The sequence below is a fragment of the Argopecten irradians genome, chromosome 1 (genome assembly GCF_041381155.1).
Source record: "Argopecten irradians isolate NY chromosome 1, Ai_NY, whole genome shotgun sequence".
In the NCBI taxonomy this organism is placed as follows: domain Eukaryota; kingdom Metazoa; phylum Mollusca; class Bivalvia; order Pectinida; family Pectinidae; genus Argopecten; species Argopecten irradians.
The window spans coordinates 35,761,966-35,786,279 of NC_091134.1; the positions used below are offsets into that span (position 1 = coordinate 35,761,966).

Below are 24,314 nucleotides of genomic sequence, written 5' to 3' on the forward strand. Positions count from 1 at the left end.
GGATTGTCAGCTTGAAGCATATTTTTTGTCAAATACCAGGTAAAAATTAGCTTTTAGTAAATTAATACCACTTGAAAATACTACTAAATTTCTTTAAGTGGTCTTGAAACAAAATAATATAATCAAAACTGATTTTCTATAAAAGAAATTAGAACAATTATAAATATACAAAGTACTTAGAATACATTCATCAAGCTAACAAGTCACTTAAGACAGGTTTGTTTTGGTCCAGAGATAGATGAGAGCTATTTTATTATCAAAGATGGCCATTATTGTTCTTAGATGAAAAAGACCAGATCTTGCCACCACCCAGGGATGTCAAAATAACACAGGCTTATTGTACTGGTTGTGGTTATCTTGCCCAATCTGATTAAAATTGTGAAATTAGTGGTTTTTGATGATGGGCGAGGTGGAAATGGACAGTTGATATATCTGAAAATTATAGGATGTTATATATATACATAGCTGGTGTATGAAATGACTATCTATGATATCTTTTATATCCCTTAAAGGAATATTAAAACAGCCCTTTTTGTACTTTAGTAGGTACATATTTGTCACTACCCTCTCTACAGTTGCAGCTGGATCCATGATTAGCCTAATTGAATGTATTCTGTCCCTCAGGCCTCAAACCTTGTAGATCACTAATAAGGTTTAAAACAAGCACCTGCTCATGTTGTCAGCCTGTCAAACTATACAAATCAAACATACAGGCCATATTCTATGTTCATTTACAGACTTCCATCATTAGTTTCAGCCCTTATCAAAAATGGACATGAAATTTGACATTTAGCACTGACATCGGTTGGCATAGGTCTGATTGTAAAGATTGACATATTCACTTAATTGTCAGAAATATCTTAATTAGAACTTATAACAGTTCCTGAATTTCTGTATCTATCCATAAATCACCAATTGACATAGACCATCTAGATGATATATTTTTGCAATTTCAGAAGTAAATTAATCATTTCTCAGAAATTTTAAGGCCAAAATATAGACTAGCCAAAAAAAATGAAATATTTCTTTTATACAAAATTTTTATATAATTTTTATGAGTTAAATATTTTTTAGTGGACAAAATTGTAATAAATTTTCTAAGCTGATAAAAACAAACATATCACTGTTCATTTCACATTAAAGTGTGTTTTCAATATAAACACCTAATATTAAATGCCTATATGCCGATCAGGCACAGTAAGCTAGACTAACAAAATGTACAGGTATATAAATACAGGTAACTGAATTACACACTGCCTTATATAACTTTTATTTTCCCGCTCACAAATACCGCTATAAAATGTGGTTAATAGAGGGAGTTAGTCGTGACCTATTTACACAGTTCATTAGGAATCAATTTCCGTCTTTTATTGGTTTATCACATGTTTATACAACATAATAAACAAACAGGTAATAAACAAGTAAATAACAAACTTACAGGTGACCAGAGGTGGGTGCTATATCACACCTGTACATACAGGTAAAAACTTATAACTCTCACCCCATATACTGCAAATAAGATAACGGTAAAGTTCATAATTTATTGCAAAAATGTTTCCTATCAGGTTTTTTATGCCACAGGACATGAAACATGCTTATTTAGACAAACTCTTTATTGTCAACAAACCATAAAATATAGCCCAATGGCAAAACAGGACAGCATATACAAAAGTGGCAATATTGGACATTTGGGTATATGCCCTGGTGGACCAATAGTGACCATCACATGGCAAAATATTTTGGAATCAATAGTAAATCCTATAAAACTACAACCAAACTGAAAATGTAACTGACCAGTACCAATTACTTAAAACAAAGTAATGTAAAAATGAATATGAAAGAAATATTTTTTATACTATGAACTGTTCCCCTTCACATTTCAGTATCATATATTTATCATCAAAAATCAATTCTACAAAACAGGTGTTCTTTGCAGGTACATGTACTTGTAGAAATATTTAACCTACCAGCACAGTCTCTATATCAATCAGCAGTATCAACACTTAAGTGTTTAGTGGAGCTTTAATATGTACTAGAAATAAACACAAGCTCTTTACTGCTGGCAAATCAATATTGTCACATACTAGAAAATAGCTAGTTACATGTCACTGTAGATAGGCATTTTGTATTCTCTTAAAAAATAAAAACTCTTATTTATTTACCATTACAAACTATCCAATCATTTAGAACAAATTGTATGCATTTATTTTTTTAATAATATTTTATCATGAAATGTAGTTTTCATTGTTCAAATAAAGAAAATCTAGCTAATAGATAATATATAGAAAAGTACTATATTGAATTGAAATTGGAAACAGTAAATTTTTAAGTATGTCAAATATTGTAACAATTTAATTATGCATATTTCAAATGTGTATAAAATGATAACATTGTAAAGCTCTACTATGTAGACATTAGTATTTCAAAACAGTGTATACTTAATTTAAATTTCTTAATTAATTCACAATTTTGTTTGAATTATTGACTTATTTATCATATCAAGGACTTATAAATCCTTGATCATATTAAAGTGGGTTATTTTCAAATGTAAACAAAATTCTTATCCGCATTTAAAATCGTTGAACTTGTAAGCCCCAATGCAAAACCGGGTCCCGATAATCTCATAGATATGTACCTTTTTTCCGAGTGAATGGTCAAATTCCTGACCCCACGACCATCCCATTGTGAGCAGATCACGGTTAGTGATCCGAGACATTAACCCTATTTCAAGTCACCGCGTACTCGGACGACTGTTGCGAAATGAACACGGGGAATACACAAAATTCGTTAAATTAAATTTAAAAATACTCACCTGAACTTTCGACACCGTACCAAGGTATGATTATGCAGGTAAGAAGAAAAAGTGTCCCTCTCCAGAACATCGTTATATTACCCGTGCCAACACAAACTGGCACTGTCAAATACTCTGTATTCCCGCAAACTTTGTCGCTGGACAGGTCTTCTTAGTAAACTTAATTTCATTAAAAATAAACAATTAAAATCCACCAAAGTTAATCCACACATGATTGCCGTCAGTAAGTTTAGACTAAGTTTCGTCGTAATCCATTTTTTTTCTTGAAAATCACTATTTCAACAGAACGTAAACACTCGTGTACGCTCACACCATGCTGTCAACCTGTGTTGTGAATTTTTGTGTGTGTGGAAATTGACACGGTGACGTCACAGAAACCACGTGTGGTCAGTAAAAGGGGGCGTGGTCTAGCAAATCACACGCGGGAAACTCCATCAAAACTATGCGATGCTAAGACTAACGACCTAAGTATCAATTTGATATAAATATATTACATCGTATGAACCATGTTTGATATTAATGGTGTGCATACGAGCTTCGCACCTGGCCCGTTCAACCTGACTGACATAGTTAATCTGAATGGCCCGACCGCTGTAGTAGTGTAAATATCTTACCTGGTATCCCCAGGTATGAGAGCGGAATACTTTCACTAACTTACTGTATATACAACATCCACTACTCGGTAGTATGAACCACGTATATGACTTTATCAGGAAATATAATATGGAAAGTTGCCAATTTGTGGCGGGTATATGCGGCCAGGTATTCCATTGATAGTGTGTATATACACAGGTATTTCATCGTTAAGCGTCCCTTTAACGTCTGACATATTGATGCAAATATCGTCAATTGAAAATTTAATACAAGGTAACAAAATTCCCCTCGACAGTTTACGTGCAATGATCATATTCTTTCATCAATATGTATATACATGTACATGGATACCACCACTAACTGATATTATGATATCATAATGTAAGATAACAAACAAAAATGTGTGTTTTTTTGATTGTTCAAAGTATTTTTTAACTATTTATATGTTACTGCCGAAGCTCCCGCATTTTAGCACTGCATATACATTTTGTATAATATAAACACGTTATTTTGACATTTAATTTCCGGGTTTAAATTAGAACAATCATAATGACGGTTTGAATTTTAAAAAAAAGATAGTTTGAAAAAAAACCTTTCAGTGAAAAAATGTAAATGTTCTTGCATGACTGAGTTTTAACAATTTTAAGTTATATCAAAAAGTTCTTATGTCTGTCCAAGAGAGACTGTATCGCTTGCGATGTGTTATCTATTTCTGAATCTATATCGCATACGGATTACATCAATGATACATTACTTTCGACTTGGTATTATATTTGTGTATATCAGTAGATACAACAATTGACATAGACTGAATCCGAAGAAGTAGTGACTTTATCACAACGGTACACGGCGGAAATCCTCAATACGTTAATATCATTGTTATCCACAATAGAAGGGGTCAAGTACATGTGCATCAGATATTTTTGTAATACTCGGAAAAATTAGGAATTCTATTAATTCTAAAAGCGAAAGTAAGGAATACAGCTAGTCACAAGTCATGGAATATGTACTTTGTCTAATAAACACCAGTAAACAGCAGCTGCTACTTCCTCACTAAATTATGCACTACCTATAAATTAACCAAACTTTCACTCGAGCCTGACACCGAAGATGGACACTATGACAGATAAAGATATAGTAAGTCAGGTAGGTAATATTCGTTCTAGATGTGACCCAACCATCATCTTACATGTACATCTTTTTATAAGTTTTTAAGAAAGACTTCAATCTTGGATGCATTCTAACAGATCAACATTTTATGAGAGCCTAGTCCGATTTTGAACATTGATATGGGGAGACATAGGGCCTGGTTTGGTTTTATTAGTTTAACGTCCTATAACCACGGACTAGGGTCATTTAAGGACTATAAGGTTTGGTGGTGAAAGGGAACCAGAATATTTGGAAAAAAGCACAGACCAGCGGCGAGTACCTGGCAACTGCACCACATGGGATTCGAACTCACGACCCAGATGTGGAGACCTGTTGTGTTGTGGTGGTAATATGTCGGCCACCACGGTTTCTTGAAAATATGGCGAAACAAGCACAGGGACCTGACAATTTGTATAAGTCTACATACATATCTAGGCCCCACGTAACAATGTCTTAAAGAGACAAGTATCAGGATAGGCTAAAAAAATATGGATTGAAACTGACCCGCATATACACAAATATACTGATGAAGGATTGAACCACAAAAACAAAACAACTTTGAAAGTTTTCGTAAGGTGTGTGTGTATGGGGGGGGGGGGGGATAATTTACCTGTTTACCAAAAGCAACAGAACACGACATAAAGAATGGCATATTGTGTTCTACTCTACCTGTGGGTGGGTACCGGTGTGGATTAACCCGGGGTGTGCCTGGTGACGAGGCAGACTGGCGACAATATTACTCACACTTACATGTGGTTATACATTAAGGCTCAACGCTCGTGATAGAGTTCGATTTTCCACAGATTTCTTGTGAATGAATGTTAGTGATTGTCAACAAGCCGTTATCAGGACTTAACTCCGACTGTCCCCACATTCCATTCCTTTGAACTGTGGTTTATTTTAAGATTGTTGTTCTGTAGTTTTTGATTTAACGTATTTTAAATACGTGCACGTGTAAGCCGTGATTGTGACCACAGCCTTGAGATTCCATCCTCAACCCGACCGACTAAAGAGGTTGGAAACCGTCTTCTGATCATTTACAAGAACAGGTTCTTGGTTTAAAATGACTTCATCATCACCATCCTTTCTCTTAATTGATATGCTGTCAGAATCTAACATTACGTCTTATGAAGATTATTCCAAATAAGACTGAATAAAATTACCCAAATAGAATCTATCACTTATACAATTCTAGTTTTGCCTCCTAAGTTGTTGCTTGGCCATGCTTTTATTTCAACCATAAGGACATGACACCCAACCACATGTGTATATGATTCGTAGTTTTCAACATATGGAATGTGGATTGAAATGAAGATAGTTATAATGCACTTTTTCGAATAATCTCCGTGAACCCATTCCCCACCGTTCCCGAGGTTGGATTTTTTTTCGAATGAGATTACTTTTGGAAGTGGGTCCTCTTTATTATCATCTTCAATTATCATCAAGGACTATGAGAACTATGAATATCGGTTTCCACAAACAAACAATGGGACCGCCTGTCATTGACACGTAATGCCGTGTTGGTATCCACTGTAGAAAATTCGTAGAAATGAAAAAGGCAATTACATTGATAACTGGTTGCATGGTTTAAAGCGTATATTTATTTCACAAGGAAGACGATGCTCATTGGGTTGTAAAATATCTATCATGTATTCTTAATGAAAATATATGTAAAGTTCACTCAATTTAACAAGGAATATTTTACAGTCATATAGCATTTCGCGGGAACGTCCATGCTTCATAAACAACAAACTATATTGCGCTGCAATAACCGCCCCATAACTCAAATGACCTTTGATATTGCAGGTCAAAATGTGAATGTTGTAGCTTGCATGCAGAAGAGCTATTTCGCTCCTACTTTTATTCGGTTCACTTACGAAAGTCAAGTCGTGAAAGGCGATAGGCTCATATTTTTCTCAATTGCACACTTCATTGTAATGATTGGCACATGGACCTTGTGATATGAAGGTTTTGGTAACATTTGCAGTGAAGTACCGGGATCGAGAACAGACCTATCGATTTCACGGTACCATTTTACCGACGTGCCCAATCAACACAAAACATCCATTCTTCCCTTTTCAATTTTCTGCATGGTTTGGTAGAAATACTTCTTAATGTCACATTTCCGGAACCCAATTATAAATATATATATTGTCAATATTTGCTATTGTTTACTTACTTATACCGGTTTGGATTACACACTACGATTTGTGATGTTGTCGAGCATAATACATGTTTTAAGGTTGGGTACAAAAGGATTTTCATTAATAATGTCCGCCAGTAAAAACATCTAGCCAGGTGATAAGTAATTTAGGGTGACACTGAAGTTTATCATCCTTTAGAAAACCGTGAGCACATAATGATGATGAACCTCCAGATTTCTTTCAAAATATTAATTTTCAGCAAGAAGAGAAAACTCGCACAACGAACATCAAATAACGCAAAGAAAGACAACTCTTTCAAAATTTTGAGAAAATTTCCTCTAAGGAATCGATACCAAATAGCTTCTATAACCTTGCTCGGAGATCTAGACAAACGATTTCTGACCGACGGCAATCGATGCACGTACGTATTGAATTTGACAATCATTGGAGTGCGTACACATATAATCCCCCTGCTTTCGGGCCATTTTTTAGATACGAACCATATACAAATCGGATGTAAATGATACAAATAGAGAATCAAGTTCTATAATTTGATATCAAATTATTTAACGAGTTTGATAAATTTCATACAACATAGTCAAGAGTGTAAAATTTTAATATCACATAACTTTTATTAATAGAACGATACCGTAAATGAAGCTTTCAATTTAATTTTCTTTATAAAACAGTAGAAATCCGACTCCGATATGTGATCTGTCCGTCTGCGGAGATAATCATGTGATGTCATAAACAAGTAATGATGTAAAATCTATATGCGACGTCATAATAGTGTTATTTCACATGTCTTACGATAATTATGACATGGCAGGGCGGGCCTGTAATGTGATAAATGTTAATACGCACATTCAATGAAAGCAATTATAAGTCTTTAAATGTTATCAATGAAACAAACACTTAGATAAATGTTCACAAATTTATTTCAGTAAATATATCAATCTACTCCACTGTATATTTTCTATCATTCTCCACATGCTTGTTGAACATTTTTGTTTTGGATGAATCAAACATGTTTCACAATACATAACAATAACCTTTCTGACAATCTTACTCTGATACATAAAATCTATCTAGGTATTATCAAACAAGTCTTTAATCTACCAACAGGATTTATATAGGTTTAACATAACTTAACAATTCTAAACCTTGTTTTCTATCTAGTAAAAATTTCATGCAAAATAAGATTGCTAAATCTACTCGAAATATCTACGCATGTGAAACGTTCACCATTCAGCATTTTCTCGATCATTGACAATGTCTATAATCAATTTTCATCATGATGTTGTAACAAGTTTAAACAAAATTAAACAATAACTAGTTTCAAATAATTCACTACTGTTTCCAAGTATGACTTTCAGCCTGGTTTCATCATTTACTACAGGAACAAACTTACTAAGCCTTGGAAACCGATTTTCATGAAATACTATTATTTGACTGATCGTTAACAAGCATCATAAAAATTTGAGCAAGTTTTTTTTAAATCAATGCATCTTTTCTGCATTTTTGAAATAAATGACAAAAGCATTGCATTATTGTGACACCACACCTGAATGATTAAGAAATAACACATGAACATACGATAGAGAGATGGACCTACAACCAATTTTAAGGTTCCCATGTTCTCCACGGCGCACTTGAAAGATGTTTTTGTTCTAGCCTCAAAGTTACAGAGGACACAATTGTGGAAGCTGTTTGTTTGTGGAATTTTATCAGCATATACACACAATAGTTAATCTTATAATATATTTTCTTTCTACAACGTACATGCTATTAACGTGCAGGTGCAAGATTTGAATTTGAAACAACCTTGATTGAACATAGACCTAGCACTAATTCTATATTGAATACACCAAATTTCCACAGGAAACTAGTTTAAAAGTTCCTCTGTATGATGCATTTTATCATTTTTACATCACATGTATACTTCAAAATTTAAACACAATATGTGGTTAAATGCAAATCTTATAGCAATCTTTTATATACTGACACACAACAGTTTGTTTTAGCTGATCTGTAAAAGCTTCTCACACCACTTCTTGAGTAATTCTCTGTTTTTTCCATTTTTACGAAGCTTTATCATTCGTAGTGTCATTGTTTAGTGCACCACTTTCAGTCTGGTCCTTCATCTTGTAAGAGTACACCAGTGAATGCTTCATCAGATGACAAATAAATATGTTATAAAAATGATCACAATATTAATGGAATAATACAAGGTCCATCTTCACTGCGCGATTTTGTTGATTTCCTCCACTAAACGATGTCCATATTCTTTCAAATTGACAGTGTTTGCATTCACACATATCGTCTTTAATCTGGTCTCATCCTGAAATTTCAATAATCAATAATTGTTTGACTTTTGGAAAGTTTTCAGTGACATACCAGTAAAGCATACTGAACACAGTTATCAAACACATGACATAAAAAATGATCTCTCCTCAAAACTGGACAGTATTAGATACTGTTGAAGTTTCTGTAGAATAAGAAATCAAATCGGTTAATTGACCATTTCTTGAACTATCCTTTTATATTCACAGGTACTTCTGATCTAAAATAGCATTTTCTTTTAATTCCAAAAGTTCAAATGTATGTGTTGTTTTCCATATTTGTGACCAATATGACAGAATTACTTACATTGTATGTTTCCATTTTTGCTCGTAATTTAAAAATGTAGGATTTGAACATTGCATCTTGGAACACTTGATCAAAGGCTGCTTCATCCTGAACGGAGAAATAAAGATTCATTTTAGTACATTGAAACAACTTAACTAACATCAGAATCTGCTAAGATAATAAAACAAGAAGCTGGTTGGTTGTCTCAATGTCCTATTAACAGCCAGGGTCATTTAAGGATGACCTCCCCTCTATATCAACGTGTTGTATGTGAATGTCCGTGTGTTTTGGGGGGGGCTGCGGTATATTTTGTCTTGTGCCTCCTTGTAATTGTGGACATAGATTATCACCCAAGCAAAATGTGCCCTATCTGTACTTACAGAGTCCGTCATATCCCCCAATTCCTTGGCATTCTTCCCCAGTAACACTGTAGCAAGATTAGCATCCCAGTAAAATGTGCCCTATCTGTACTTACAGAGTCTGTCATATCCCCCAATTCCTTGGCATTCTTCCCCAGTAACACTGTAGCAAGATTAGCACCCCAGTAAAATGTGCCCTATCTGTACTTACAGAGTCTTTCATATCCCCAAGTTCCTGGACATTCTTCCCCAGTAACACCTCAGCAAGATTAGCACCCCAGTAAAATGTGCCCTATCTGTACTTACAGAGTCTTTCATATCCCCAAGTTCCTGGACATTCTTCCCCAGTAACACCTCAGCAAGATTAGCACCCCAGTAAAATGAGCCTATATATCTGTAGATACTTACAGAGTCCTTCATATCTCCGAGTTCCTGGGCATTCTTCCCCAGTAACACCTCAGCAAGATTAGCACCCCAGTAAAATGTGCCCTATCTGTACTTTTTTCATATTCCCAAGTTCCTGGGCATTCTTTCCCAGTAACACCGCAGCAAGATTAGCACCCCAGTAAAATGTGCCCTATCTGTAGATACTTACAGAGTCCTTCATATCCCCGAGTTCCTGGGCATTCTTCCTCAGTAACACCTCAGCAAGATTAGCACCCCAGTAAAATGTGCCCTATCTGTACTTAGAGTCTTTCATATCCCCGAATTCCTTGGCATTCTTCCCCAGTAACACTGTAGCAAGATTAGCACCCCAGTAAAATGTGCCCTATCTGTACTTACAGAGTCCTTCATATCCCCGAGTTCCTGGGCATTCTTCCCCAGTAACACCTCAGCAAGATTAGCACCCCAGTAAAATGGGCCCTATCTGTACATAGAGTCTTTCATATCCCCGAGTTCCTTGGCATTCTTCCCAAGTAACACCTCAGCAAGATTAGCACCCAAGTAAAATGAGCCTATATATCTGTAGATACTTACAGAGTCCTTCATATCTCCGAGTTCCTGGGCATTCTTCCCCAGTAACACCTCGGCTGACTCCTGGAAACAGGTCACCCACTGGTTGTCGGAGAAGTCCGCAATATTGGCCTGGAAGAACAAGATTTATTATACATACTGATATAAGATATTGTATTTCAGGATTTCGCTACTTTAGAGTTATGTTTAATTGCTGCCTTATGCTATTTCATTATACATTATGAATCAAAACCTGTTAAAATATACTGGAAACGTTATTTTTAGTGGACTAAAAAGTTTAAAACTGTTAATTATGATAAAGGATCTAAATTTGCGCAATTCAATGGTTCAATACCGGAAAAAATACCCTTTTACAAAATTTAGTATATGAATAACCCCTTCAAAGACAGTGCAAAAAGCGCTAATATAAGTATGGTTAAAGAATACCGATAATCCAAATGAAGTGCCTAGATTCCTATTAAAACTAAATTCATAGATGTAAACACACCTTGAATCAAAATTGAATTTTCTTGTTTTGAAGGTGCAAGTACAGTATCAACTACTTATTGTTTATTTTGACTTTCCAATATTATGTACCAAAATCAGAAAATACAAAAGAATGTTGAAAACTATAGAAATAGCACAAAGAATTTTCTAATTTTACATATAGCAGAAAGAATATATCATAACCTGTACTGAATTTGTACCATATTTGTTATAATATCAAATCTTATAAAACAACTTGACGTTCATGTTAACAACATTTTTTACCATGAATTACAGATACAAATTGTTTCACTTACAGACAAAATCATCCTCCATTTGAAGTTGGGGAACTCCCTCGAACACTTTTCACATCTGAACATACCATTGCCTTGGTCAATAAGTTTCTTATTGCAGCTTTCTGTTGGGCAAGCCTGAAATCAAATTCATCCATTATACTTCGAGTACTAAATTGAAATCTTGGTACTAAACCAAAGCTTTCTAAATTAAATGACATGTAATATCGAATTAACCAAATTTATGTTGAATCTTTGTATTACTTATCATTTTCCTGAAAATTGATTCTTTTGTTATAGAATAGAAAGTCTGGATAAACACAGGGATAAACTCAAAGATCCTCATTAATTACATAAAACAAGATGAAGCTGTTAAAAGACTTTCTTACCCTGTACATGCAATTTTCCTTGCGGAGGAAGATCAATGTTCCTTTTGAGGTGAAATAGTCGGCTTTCTCTCCTCCTCCGATGTTCTGAGACCTTACATCAGCAAACGTCATCCAATTAGTGCCACTTCCTATTATGGAAAAATACTCATTAGTTAGGAAATACACACAGAAGGATTTTCATACACATATTACATCACAAATAACATTTTTTTCCCCACCAAACTAAACATATTACGAGAAAAGGTAAATGTTCTGATTATCTAAGTGGATTTATAACCATTTCAGCTAAATAGCAAAATCATGTCTGTTTGCAACAACAATCTGTGTGCAACAAATTGAACAACTTCTCTAATTTCTGTTTTTGGGCAAGATGGAAACGATGTAGAGTGTGGAGGACACCAGAATTCATAAACCCCACAAAAATTCATTTACTGTTAAAATCTAATTCAGATAACCAAATCTTACCAGATCCACCACCACCTTCGCCCCTAAAGCTCTGGAAGTCCATGTTCTGTCCCTCGGAATCAAACCAACTCCTCAGCTGGAAGGCAATCTTGAGGTCAGTGGGGTTCATCAACACCTGACTACTGGCCAATACAGACAGAGACCGTCCTCCGTAATCTGACAGACGAGCTCCCTTTACTGCCATCACTGGGTTACCATCGCCGTTAAAATTTGTAGCCTGAAACATTTTTATCTTCCTTTAATTTCAGAGAACAGCTATAGGAATCACTTGGAAATAATCATCTACATAAATTTACAAGTGTACAGTCCAAAGTTTTACAGCTGTAAGTGATCGTTCACAGTTGTAAGAGATCGTTCACAGTTGTAATAAGTGATCGTTCCCAGTTGTAATAAGTGATCTATCCCAGTTGTAGTAAGGGCTGTTCCAGCAAAACATATATGGCACCCAGGGAAGGAAATAGTATGTGCCATGGTAGGTTCCAAATAATATCACTTTTGTGCCAGGGTGGCGTTTCAATGAAATCACTTCTGTGGATGGGTCTATCATAATCTGAAGCAGCTCTAACTTTTTGATATATAATGCAAAAATTTGTGTTTTATAATTTTCATGTCAGTCATCCTGACTACAAAAATAACTATTGAGAAAAATATTAATTTCTGACAATATTAAAGCATTGATCATCTTCAATAAAAAACAATCATTTTATTTTATGGATGTTTTGATATAATATTCACAGAATATTTATCTAAAACATATTACATTCAATCAAACTAGGCAATAGTACAGAGAAACAACAGATTAGTTTTGGCAAAATACTTTTGTCAACAACAGGTCTTTATTTAAATTCACTGGTATTATGTCGAGGAAAACATGTCAGTTCACAAGCTCAGATGTCTACTCTTGCATTACGTTTATGGAACACTTCGGTATCTTTAATAGATTTTCTGCTAGTTCTAGGAAGATTATACCTTTATACAAAATAGCAATAGATGCAGCAAATCAAACAATAGTTCACTGCACCATATACAGTACGATTTTGTCCTAGGTCTCTTGTTAAATGTTAGAAATCAAAATATGTAAATCCAAAAAGATGTCGGAGCAAAACAAAAAATTAAATCCCTTCTATGCCATGGTCTTGTTCACAAAAAATAGATATGTGTGGGGGTCAACAAAATTGAAAATCACTTCTATCGGTGGGTCTCCTAATTTCAAAGTGCCTTCCCCCCCTACCATATATGTTTTGCTGGAACAGCCCTAAGTGATAGTTCCCAGTTGTAAGTGATCTTTCCCAGTTGTAAGTGATCTTTTATCAGTTGTTAAGTGATCTTTCACAAATAAAGTGATGCTAATGCGTCTGCTCAATCTTTTTTTCACATGTGATTCAAGTAGAATTTTAACTTCTAATCACTTAAAAGTAGTTAGGCATGAGTGTGCAAAAAAAAGTCACTGAAGTTACTTTACTTTATAACCTATGTAAAATCAAACCTGACACTTTTTAAGAAAATATCTTACAACTACAGATAGATAGGGTGGTTATATTACTTGCCCCGGTACTACAGGACTTTCTACAACCAAATAACAAAAAGCTTTATAACCCTTGATTGTAGACTAGCTTATAGGAGTGTCACGGTTAACCGAAAATACGGTTAACCGAAAAATTCAACCGTACGGTTCGGTTCGGTACGATAATTCTAAGTTTCGGTTCGGTTCATTAAAAAATAACTGTCCTATAATACCTGTAATTTACGTGTATAAACTGTATTGCAGATTATTTCATTGAAAATACGGCGAAGTTGTTTGTCAGAATCCCGAGAAATACACCTGTTGACCGACATATATGTGTAACACGTGTGCAAGTTCAGTCATTCAGAAGATCGTTTTTTGCTGTCTGCGGACATGATTTTTCACATACATAATATCTAAATGATATATTTCACTAAATGCTTGATATTTTATAATTGATAATTTTTTAGTATGTATTTTTCCGATAACATTAATCCTGCAGAATATCGGCAGCTAAATCAAGCCGCCATTGTGTTGCCGATTGTAACAATCGCGTTTCCGTCGGCCAATATTCCGTGAATTAAACCATTTTACGATTGAACATGCACCTGGTACGTAATAATGTTTATCTCTATTATAATTCAAATGCATAACACTTTTTCTGGGATAATACCGATGTATTGATTTGCGGTAAAACTTACGATTTTCACATGTCAATCATCACATAATAATGCGTCATGAAGGATACGGGAAAAGTTTTAGTGACGAAATAATGTATCATAAAGGATACGAGGACATATATCTCTCTGTGACTGATTAATGTGTCAATAGTACTGAAAGAGTTAAAAAGATAAGAAAATGTTCAATTATGTTTTTTTAAAGATGTTCCACTGCTGAGAGATCATAAATGATACTCAATATTTGAACAAAAATTGGTATTTAATCGTGTTATATGTCTAATTAAGACACAAAATGATATAGAATAATTAATGAATTTCTTTGCTGCATGCACTTTTAGAACTTCAATGTATATAGGATATAGTGCTGTGGATTATTTTTCAGGGCGCAATAAATTATATGTTTTTAATTAGAAGTGAAATCTTGATAAAGAAAAAAAAACCATTTGTTTAAGTGATATACCATCTTTAAATCTAAAGCAGAACTTGCTTTTGATAGAAAATAGACTTAAAAAGTGTAATTGAGATTTGCCTGAACCGAACCGAAAAAACCGAAAAACCGATCAAAAAAAGTTGAAACCGAACCGAGCTGAAAAAACATGAACCGTGACATCCCTACTAGCTTACCCTCATTTCCCCATAGTGTCATGTTGACGGACATGCCAGTTTGGTCGACTAAAGAAATGTCCCTCTTTGTGATCTCTTTCTGGCTCTGTCGTCCGGTCACTGTTCCTACGTCCCCACAGGTCTTAACAACGCCAATCACATCTACAGCACAGTCATATTACAATCACATATAAAGCACAGTCATGTCATCATATCACAATCACATCTACAGCAGCCATATCAACATCACATCTACATCACAGTCATATCACAATCACATCTAAAGCAGTCACATCACAATCACATCTACAGCACAGTCATATCACAATCACATCTACAGCACAGTCATATCACAATCACATCTACAGCAGTCATATCACAATCACATTTACAGCAGTCATATCACACAATCACATCTACAGCACAGTCATATCACAATCACATCTACACCAGTCATACCACAATCACATCTACAGCACAGTCATACCACAATCACATCTACAGCACATTTATATCACAGTCACATCTACAGCACAGTCATACCACAATCACATCTACAGCACAGTCATATCACAATCACATCTACAGCACAGTCATATACACAATCACATCTACAGCACAGTCATATCACAATCACATCTACAGCACAGTCATATCACAATCACATCTACAGCACAGTCATATCACAATCACATCTACAGCAGTCATATCACAATCACATCTACAGCACAGTCATATCACAATCACATCTACAGCACAGTCATATCACAATCACATCTACAGCACAGTCATATCACAATCACATCTATAGCAGTCATATCACAATCATCACATCTACAGCAACAGTCACATCTACAGCACAGTCATACCACAATCACATCTACAGCACACTCATATCACAATCACATCAACAGCACAGTTATATCACAATCACATCTACAGCAGTCATATCACAATCACATATAAAGCACAGTCATATAACTATTGTAAAGGTCTATACTTCCCACCAATGATTTCTTGGAACTTCACACAATTCCATCAACAACTTGTTATAACCATTCAAACATACTGAACAAGTTGTTTGTCCACATCAATGCTATATTCTGGTTTAAACTTCATGTGTATCTAATGTTACACATATCACAGTAAAACAGCTCTTTATTAGTTGATTTTTTGTAATAGCTTGAAATAATATTTTTAATATCTGCATGAATCCAATACAGAATTATTTACAATGACCTGTCTAAAATGACCTTTTTATTATTATTTTTTTCCTTCTTCCTTTTCCCCCTTTTAATTATAAAACTAACACTTACCCACAAGTGAGTTGGCAGCTTTACTATCAAGCTCATTCAGCCCTACAAATTGGAAGTTAATGCCAGGTAGATCCACCTCTTCAGTACAGGGCTCAATAACGGTATCCTGATTAAACGTCATCTCGTAGTCGTTCTGTACATTACTGTACTGTTTATTGGCCGTCTTCAGTGTTCCTCGACTCACATAATAGACCTATATATAAGACAGTCTTTTCATCATTCTGTATATTCAGACTATAGTGCACTTTCAGATAAAAAGTTCAGATTTTTAGTAAGTGTACATGTACTTATTTCATCGCAGTCAAATTTTAGCACAAATGCGAAAATCTGTTAATGATGGTTTATTTGTGTGGATATAAATTAGCACAATTTGGTGGTTCATCACAGATTTTAGTGGTGTGCTGTCGAAACTTGTTATCTCAAAATCACTTGACTCGAAATTCCAGTTGAGTCGAATTAATTTTGAAGTCCCGTTTTTTTTCCTTCTTTGTATATGTATTTTAAGATTGGATGACTCGAAGTTCGGTGACTCGAAACTCCGGTTGAGTCAAAGCCAATTCCTGGTCCCTAGAATGGATATTCAGCAAAAAAAATAGTCGCTATCTCGAATTTAATTTCAGTCAAAATTTGAAATTGAAAAAAAGAATCAATTCCTTAAATATACCATGTATACAAACAATTGAAATTCACCTGTGGTTTACCTGCACATATTGAGATCGGAATGCATAGGCCTATGGAAATGTACTACAATTATGACTTCTAATTATGAATTGTTTAATAATCCTCTCAAGTCTGGCCACATAATTAGTACATAGACAACGTGCGTTTACACAATCATACACAGCATAGCCACATCAGTGTGACTGATTATGACCAGAAGCGTGTTTGTTCAGGAATCATTAGAAACGAAAGTGTTTTTTAGGCTTGTATGAAATGTTGATGGTGCAAACTAATTTAACAAACCCACAATGTTAAATGTTTAACTAAATCATTGCACATGTACTTGTATCTTATTCATATAATGTATTTCTTCATTGGTACAAAATCTACTTTTGTTTCATTAACCGTAAATTATATTAACCGGCATGTGTGAACATGTGTGCCAGTGCCGAAAACGGAGTGTGTAGTCTGCCTACGGTAGGTGGAAACTATTGTTTATTTTGCTAGTATGTTATTATTTTGAAATACCATTAAATTCTGAAATAAGAAAAGGCTTCTTTTTATTTATTTATTCAGCGACTACAAAGTCAGTATATCACTATCGATAAATCAGAGTGCATGCCTATTATCGTGACGATCATATTATCGTAATTCGAGTTTATGTATTTAAAAAATATCCAAAAACATCTGAAAACATATATACCCAAAATGATTTAATTAAATCATTAGGAGTTGGAAAATCACGATAATATGCTGATTACAGTAATAGGCATGAACCCTGCTGTAATAGTCATAAGATAAGGACCGTTAAAAACCACATTCTGATCAAACCTAATGACATTACGTTTGAGTCGAATTATTTTCGTTGATCCGTTGAATTTCAAGATAACGAGTTTTGACTATATATGAATTAGCTATTCAATGATTCAATTTTATTATAATTAATGATCAATTAACTTAAGAGCCACTACCATCTACTGGATAATGTAGCTTTAAAAACAAGTTCCACTCTACCTTATTCATTTCCAGCATGTCATAAAATTTGTCGACAGCTTCGTTGAATCCTGTGGCCCGTATTTCTCCCGACTCGTCTGTGAAATTAACACTGAAGAGCTTTCCTTCCCCGCGGGAATTGCTCCATGTCCTTACACTACCCTTCTGGGTAATTCTCGCCCGGATTCGCCATCTATATCAAAGTACATCCAAGTTTTTTTTAAATCGAATTCCCTCATATTATTGATTTTGGATTCATTGGAATACATAAGTTTTACATGTTATTGACTACTACTGGAAGCTGTAGTCAAGAGTATAATTTTATATTTTCCAAAACTGCTAATTTGTTTCAGTTAAAGATATTCTTCAGATGATGCAACCATTTCTTCAGTCTTGCCAAAATCAGTAAACTGGTTGTCAGTGGAAGAGCAACATGTCCACAATCCTAACTTCCGTACCTGTTTTGGTAGGGTGTGAGAGATGAGATGGTGTGCACACGACTGCTGCCTGGTGTTGACGGTGTATTAGACCCCTTCATACTGTAATTACCTGGTCCTTTATTAGGGTTACCTGCTGTTAAGTTAAAACATATTGATGTTGATGCTCTGCTCGTGCTTATGTCGTTATTTAAATATGATAGAAGTATGCATTTTGTGACTTTCTCACAAGTATATAATTTCACAATTTAGTCAAAGGCTTTACTTTCATGTGTAGCAGACGTAATAGTTGTTACATGTTTCTGAAGTTTTTTAATTTATGACTTCTTTTCTAGATATTGTAAAAGTTTGGGTACAAGTACTGTGATCAGCCATATTTTACCTATTTCAAGTTTTGTGCTACATGAGTCTTCTGCTTATCATTTTTTTGGTATATTGTTCATAAAGCTCTTGATGTGATTGCTTAAATTCATAATTGCAGAAAATTCCTCAAATTTAACATTCTACTATTTTTGCCTTAAATTTGATTGTGTTTATATTGTCTTTTTTCATGTTACAAAATTATCTGCCATTGTTGAAAGTGTTAATTGTTACATTAGTTTGTAGCAGAATAATTCTCGTAAAATTATGCTACGCTCATGTAACTATTAATATCTTCACAAGGGAGATGAATCTGTAATATCAAAATACACAGTTACCAAGTTTTTGAGTTATGTGATGTCCCTGCTTTATGTTTAGTATGATTTCAAGTCTTTGTCATTTCAAAAAGAATGAGATACAAACTTGTCAGTTTTTGTTCCATCATACCTAGTCAAAATTTCGTAAAAATACTCATTTTGGCACAGCCTTATTTCAGCGCAAACTTGATTTTGAACAGATATGATGCACAATAGTTTATGTGCATATGATTTTGAATTAACACCTTTGGTACTGCCATATTAGCAACATAAAATTAGCGCAAAAAATAATTTTGACAAAAGAGGCACTAAAAATAGTAACATTTTTACAGAAGTAATTTGAAGATATAATGATGAGCTATTAAGTGTCTGTGGCATGGAATTGTCAGTACCTTTGTACGGGTTTGCTGGTGGAGACTGCTTGGTTGTGTTTTGCTTCTGACTGACAACACCTAATGTACAAACAAAAAACGGTTATGTTAGGGTATATACATCTATATAGTTAAAAACATTATATTCATCATGATAGCAGATCTACTCTTAAGTCGAGTCTGTTGATATGTCCAGACGTAATTTTGACATTATTGAGTGACATTGCTATCCAAACAGATCTTTCACTTGAAAACATGAATGCATATTGTAAAGGCAAATAATGAGATAAGAATGCCAAAATTCATAACATTTTAAATTTTAATTCAAAACAAATATAAAAGTTAACAAAACAATTGAACACTTTTCGTGTCTGTTAATAAACAATACATTATACTAATTCATTTCTGCCCTTGTGAACTAGAACCACAAACAATAAATATTCAAATGCATTTGAATCACATAACTTAATCTCTTTTTACTAGTTACAATACAGATTATTCAGAATCACCTAGTTTTTCTAATTTTTTTGGCTATTCCAGACAAAAACACTATTTAGCACATTCACCCTGAAGACACATTTGGACTCTTCTGATTCAAACACTGGAATAGTTCATTATGAATTTTCAGGGTTGAATGAAATAGATAGATGAAGGTCAAATCTACTATTTCCTCAACTTTCAGTTATCAAATTTCTAATACCAGACAAAAGAAATGAAATTCAGTTTTTTTCTACATACCATCCACATTTTTATCTGGAATAACATTCACATCTTTACCCGTTTCACAACTTAAGATTAATATCATACAAAATATGATAGTGTTTAAAATTATGCATATAAATACTTAATTAATTTCAAGAAACTTTTGTTTCTGATTTCAATATAATTTGCAATTTTGAAAATATATTTTTCAAGTATTCATATAAATAGAATAAAAGCATGATTTGTTCGAACAACCGTAGGAAATTGATTCTGATTTCAACTTTTTTTCACCATTACATTATATATTAAATAGGTATGTCTGTACAATTTCATTTTAGTCTTTACTTTTACCAGGTAATACTATAATATATACCTGGAAATTCATATTTCCGTATGAAATTCCCATCAGTCACCTTAACAAAACTAAAGATGCCATTTGACAGTACTGCACATTCAAGACTTTTTGTTCTAATTCTCTAATAGTCCACATATCTGTTCAAAGACTTCGGGGTTTGTGACCCACCTTCGTAACAGACCATAATCAGAATTGGCACCTTCACAATCGCGCTTACCCATATAGCTTTGACCACCCGATTCCTGTTTTGGCATCTGAGGAGGGAGCTGCGCAGAGTCTGAAAAATAACACAAAGTGTTGACTTTGATACGGCAACTAGTATATAATTTTAATCATAACAAATACAACACCAAATATCATTACCTGTTCTTGGTAGCACTACAAGAAAACTTGTCTTATTTTACCAACAGTATACAGAAATAGATTAAATCACAATATCCTAATGTTTGTGTATCTATAGATCAATGACCAACAGAAAATATTGTGAAATATAGAGCATTTCAACTTAATTCAGTTTCTTGTTGTAATTTTTAATGTTTTTACAAGCCTATCATAATGCAAAGAACATATCAAATCTATGCATTTCTTTTAAAATATTATATTACTTGTACGTCAATTCACTGTACATTTTGTATGATTGAAAATTATCACACTCTTAAATTTGAATTTTCAACTGAAAATATGATATTGATTATTTTGTGTCATTACATTGATATTTAAATTTATGAGAAAGTAATGTTAGTATTGGCATGAATGCAAATATGAAAGAAAAATAAAACAAAATAGTTAAATAACATTTGCACTATAGTGATTGTTACTCAAAATCATAATTCAAAGAGCAGGAATACCACAATAACTGCACAGCAATGTCTGATTAATAATATTGGAAACACAAATTTATCATAGGGATAAAGCTAAAAAGTAAAACTAACGGTGGCCATCCTTGTCTGCTGTAGGTTGCTGTGCTTTCAGCTGTTGAGGATTTCCAAGGCGCTGTCCCACATCTGAACCTTTGGACAGGACGGAAACATCAAGCAGGATCATCACTCTTCTACAAAACAATTTATTATCATCACTGAAAGATGCTAATTGTAAAATCATTGCAGCTAACTGCCAAAATACTTTAATTTACAAGAACCAACTATTACCCTTTTACTAATTATTTTAATATTTTCCCTTAAAAGTCAGTATATTTCAAAACATTTTAGTTATTTTGATATTAAAGCAGAAGGAAACTAACTTCAAAAAATATACTTTGTATTATAAATAAATGTGAATAAAAGGCATTGGAATATTTTCATATTTATTATCGGCCATTACACTATGGCATAAATTATATCAACAGTTGATCCTTTTACTGAATGTACAAGGGAATCAGATTATTTCATACGATGGTTGTAAACATACTTGTCTCCTTGGATGGTGTTACAGAGATAACGATTCACTTTCACAACAGCCAAGTTGTCCATTTCTCCACTCTCCATCAGAGAGTTCAACTGTGTTGCCAACATGGCATCTACATAGATACAAAATTTCATTTTATTGGCAGCAAAACAAGAAAATATTTCGATGGAAAACTTTTTATGATTAGATCAATGATTTGTCAATTTTCATTTCCTCGTGTACGGAGAGCCATATCACAATATATTCATTTATGATTAGGAATGCTTTTGTAGATGAACAGGGACAGGTCAGGTCCCCCGGCCAGGAATCAAACATGGGTCTCCGGCGTGAAATCTACGGCTCTACCGACTTAGCCAAAGAAGCATGCTCCATCAGCTGAGTGACAAAGACCGTATTTAACACTATGTACAAATTAAACCACACAGACCAGCTCCTTTTACACTTTATAGATGATTCAAATTTGTTGCACCTCAAAAATGTTAGCAGATCAAGGCACATTAATTTTTCTAAATATGAACATACTGATCCTAGTCCATTTCTTTCATGAAAAGGTAAGATAACAAGAAAATCTTGGCATCTTTAAAGATTTTTTAACATTGTTTATAACCATGTTTGTTACGATATCAACTTTCAAAATAAGTTACTTTAAATAGTTTTCAACAATGTATATTTGGCCGAGATAACCTACGTGAATATGATGTTTCTCCATCAGAAAGTAAAAGCCTGTATCTGTCTGCAGTTGAGCCTTGGGCAGATATCCGCTTTGAACTCTGAAATAATTCATGAAAAATTCATCAAATTTTAAAGTAAACAATACCCAAGATCTACTTTTGTAGACTGGCCGAATCATGTTATAATGAGGAACTTCGAAAATGAAATGTATTGGTGATGTCAAAAGTTAGTAATTACATGTAACTATAGCTACTGTTGTCTAGCTAATTTAACTATTGCAAATTATGAAATTTGCTATTGCAATATGGAGGGGCGCGTAATCAGTTTACCCAAAATAAACCTTACAGCATCGACACTAAGTAAGACCGGGGGCCCGAGGCCCTCTTAAATTTGCTACGGGCCCCCTGATTGTTGCCGTTTGTGGCACCGGCGGCCCTGACTATTTTACAGGAAAAATAATCTTACGAAGACAGGTAATCCACTGAATTTGCATTTGTCGGCTCTGTATGAGTGTACTAACGCATCCTAACTAACGAGCACTATAAATTCTGTCGCCCTCTCGCAACGTGTAACGAAGACGAATAGAGGTACGTGAATCTTGTGATAGCGGCATCACGAAACGTTGTCTATTAAATAACATCATTCCCTTTATCTAAGCGGTCGGGGAAAAGACAGTTGATTTACATTCCAAGATGTCGTTTTGAGTGATGGATGGGAATTACCTCCTCCACAGGCGAAAAAAACACAAAAACCTCTCAGGAAATACAAAAAAGTAATCAAATATTGAAAAAATGAAGAATCAGATGATGATGATGAATTCGATAATATTATGCAAACAAGACTTGTTGCAGTTACAAAGAAAAGCGTTTAAGCTTATAATGGAAAACTTGAAATAAATATGAAACAATCAACGGATCAATGTTTGTGTGATTTCCCGGTTTATTAAACCTCTGAATATACATTGGTTTCAAAGGAAAGAAACATCTCGAAAAGGAAGAAATTATCCACTTCATCAATATATGATTTAATCTAGAAGAATTAAAAAATTATGGGAGAGCGCTATCAGTGTACCCAAAAAACCTTTACAATCGCGATTTAACACTTACATGACATTAAGAATGATAAGTTTTACCTCAAATATCACTCCATCTATCAGTTATTGTTGGAGCATACAGTGGGAATGACTTTGTCATACTTACAAGAACTTGTAAAACGGGATTATCAACAGACTCTCCACCGATAATGGACTGAAATAGAATACAGATGTTGCTAGAGGCATTGTTTTATAAATACCGATAATTATATTATCATATATGTACAACAACCATATAACTGTTGTAACCTGAAAAGATAGAGAACTGTGAAATGATCAACAGAACAGGATTCTTCGCACCTTGGTAAATTTACGTAAACAGACGTGTTTAGCAGGTAGACACGAAATTGTATATGACACATCTGCATATTTTAAACTCTTATTCTTATCAAAATAAGCTTCATTACCTCTAGAGCCCCTGCTGTCAGCTGTTGTACCATTTCTTTCCTTGATTTGTGATGTTTTCTTTATACTGCTTCGTTGACAAAATGTGAGCGATTTCCCGCTATTTCCTTAGAGTACTCGCGCATGCGTCGGTTGCGTCATTGATTATTTCCGGTGGTAAAAATAGTCT

The 24,314-nt window shown here is 34.2% G+C and overlaps 2 protein-coding genes across 4 annotated transcripts in view; both read right to left on the bottom strand.

Annotated features, from left to right (window-relative positions):
* Positions 1-3,456, bottom strand: part of LOC138325855 (protein eva-1-like) — an 86,298-nt gene extending 82,842 nt beyond the window's left edge. The window contains exon 1 of the mRNA XM_069271816.1: positions 2,813-3,456. Coding sequence (XP_069127917.1) covers positions 2,813-2,882 — 70 coding nt within the window. The 5' untranslated portion in view covers positions 2,883-3,456. The remainder of the gene's footprint in view (positions 1-2,812) is intronic.
* A 4,163-nt stretch (positions 3,457-7,619) lies between these two features.
* Positions 7,620-24,313, bottom strand: LOC138325878 (replication protein A 70 kDa DNA-binding subunit-like). Of its 3 annotated transcripts, none has more exons than XM_069271876.1 (18): positions 24,148-24,313; positions 23,847-23,894; positions 22,664-22,745; positions 21,979-22,087; positions 21,504-21,622; positions 20,789-20,848; positions 19,536-19,595; positions 18,488-18,602; positions 18,051-18,222; positions 16,377-16,569; positions 15,082-15,222; positions 12,274-12,489; positions 11,809-11,936; positions 11,444-11,557; positions 10,713-10,772; positions 10,282-10,329; positions 9,349-9,435; positions 7,620-9,040 (listed from the first exon to the last, which is right to left on the bottom strand). In XM_069271876.1, exons 1-18 carry the CDS (start codon positions 24,178-24,180, stop codon positions 8,939-8,941), a joined length of 1,887 nt encoding a protein of 628 aa, XP_069127977.1. In that variant the 5' UTR covers positions 24,181-24,313; the 3' UTR covers positions 7,620-8,938. The 3 variants fall into 3 exon arrangements, with proteins under 3 accessions (XP_069127977.1, XP_069127960.1, XP_069127966.1); XM_069271859.1 differs by lacking the exon at positions 10,282-10,329 and adding an exon at positions 10,470-10,517; XM_069271865.1 differs by lacking the exon at positions 10,282-10,329 and having other exon boundaries at positions 10,665-10,772.
* Position 24,314: the final 1 nt, after the last annotated feature.

Excerpts from the sequence above, each read along its gene's own strand:
- LOC138325878 (XM_069271876.1), bottom strand. The coding sequence starts at position 24,180 with ATGGTACAACAGCTGACAGCAGGGGCTCTAGAG. Across the intron at positions 23,895-24,147 it reads TGACAGCAGGGGCTCTAGAG|TCCATTATCGGTGGAGAGTC; the intron begins GTAATGAAGCTT and ends ATTCTATTTCAG. Across the intron at positions 19,596-20,788 it reads GGGTGGTCAAAGCTATATGG|GTGTTGTCAGTCAGAAGCAA; the intron begins GTAAGCGCGATT and ends TTTGTACATTAG.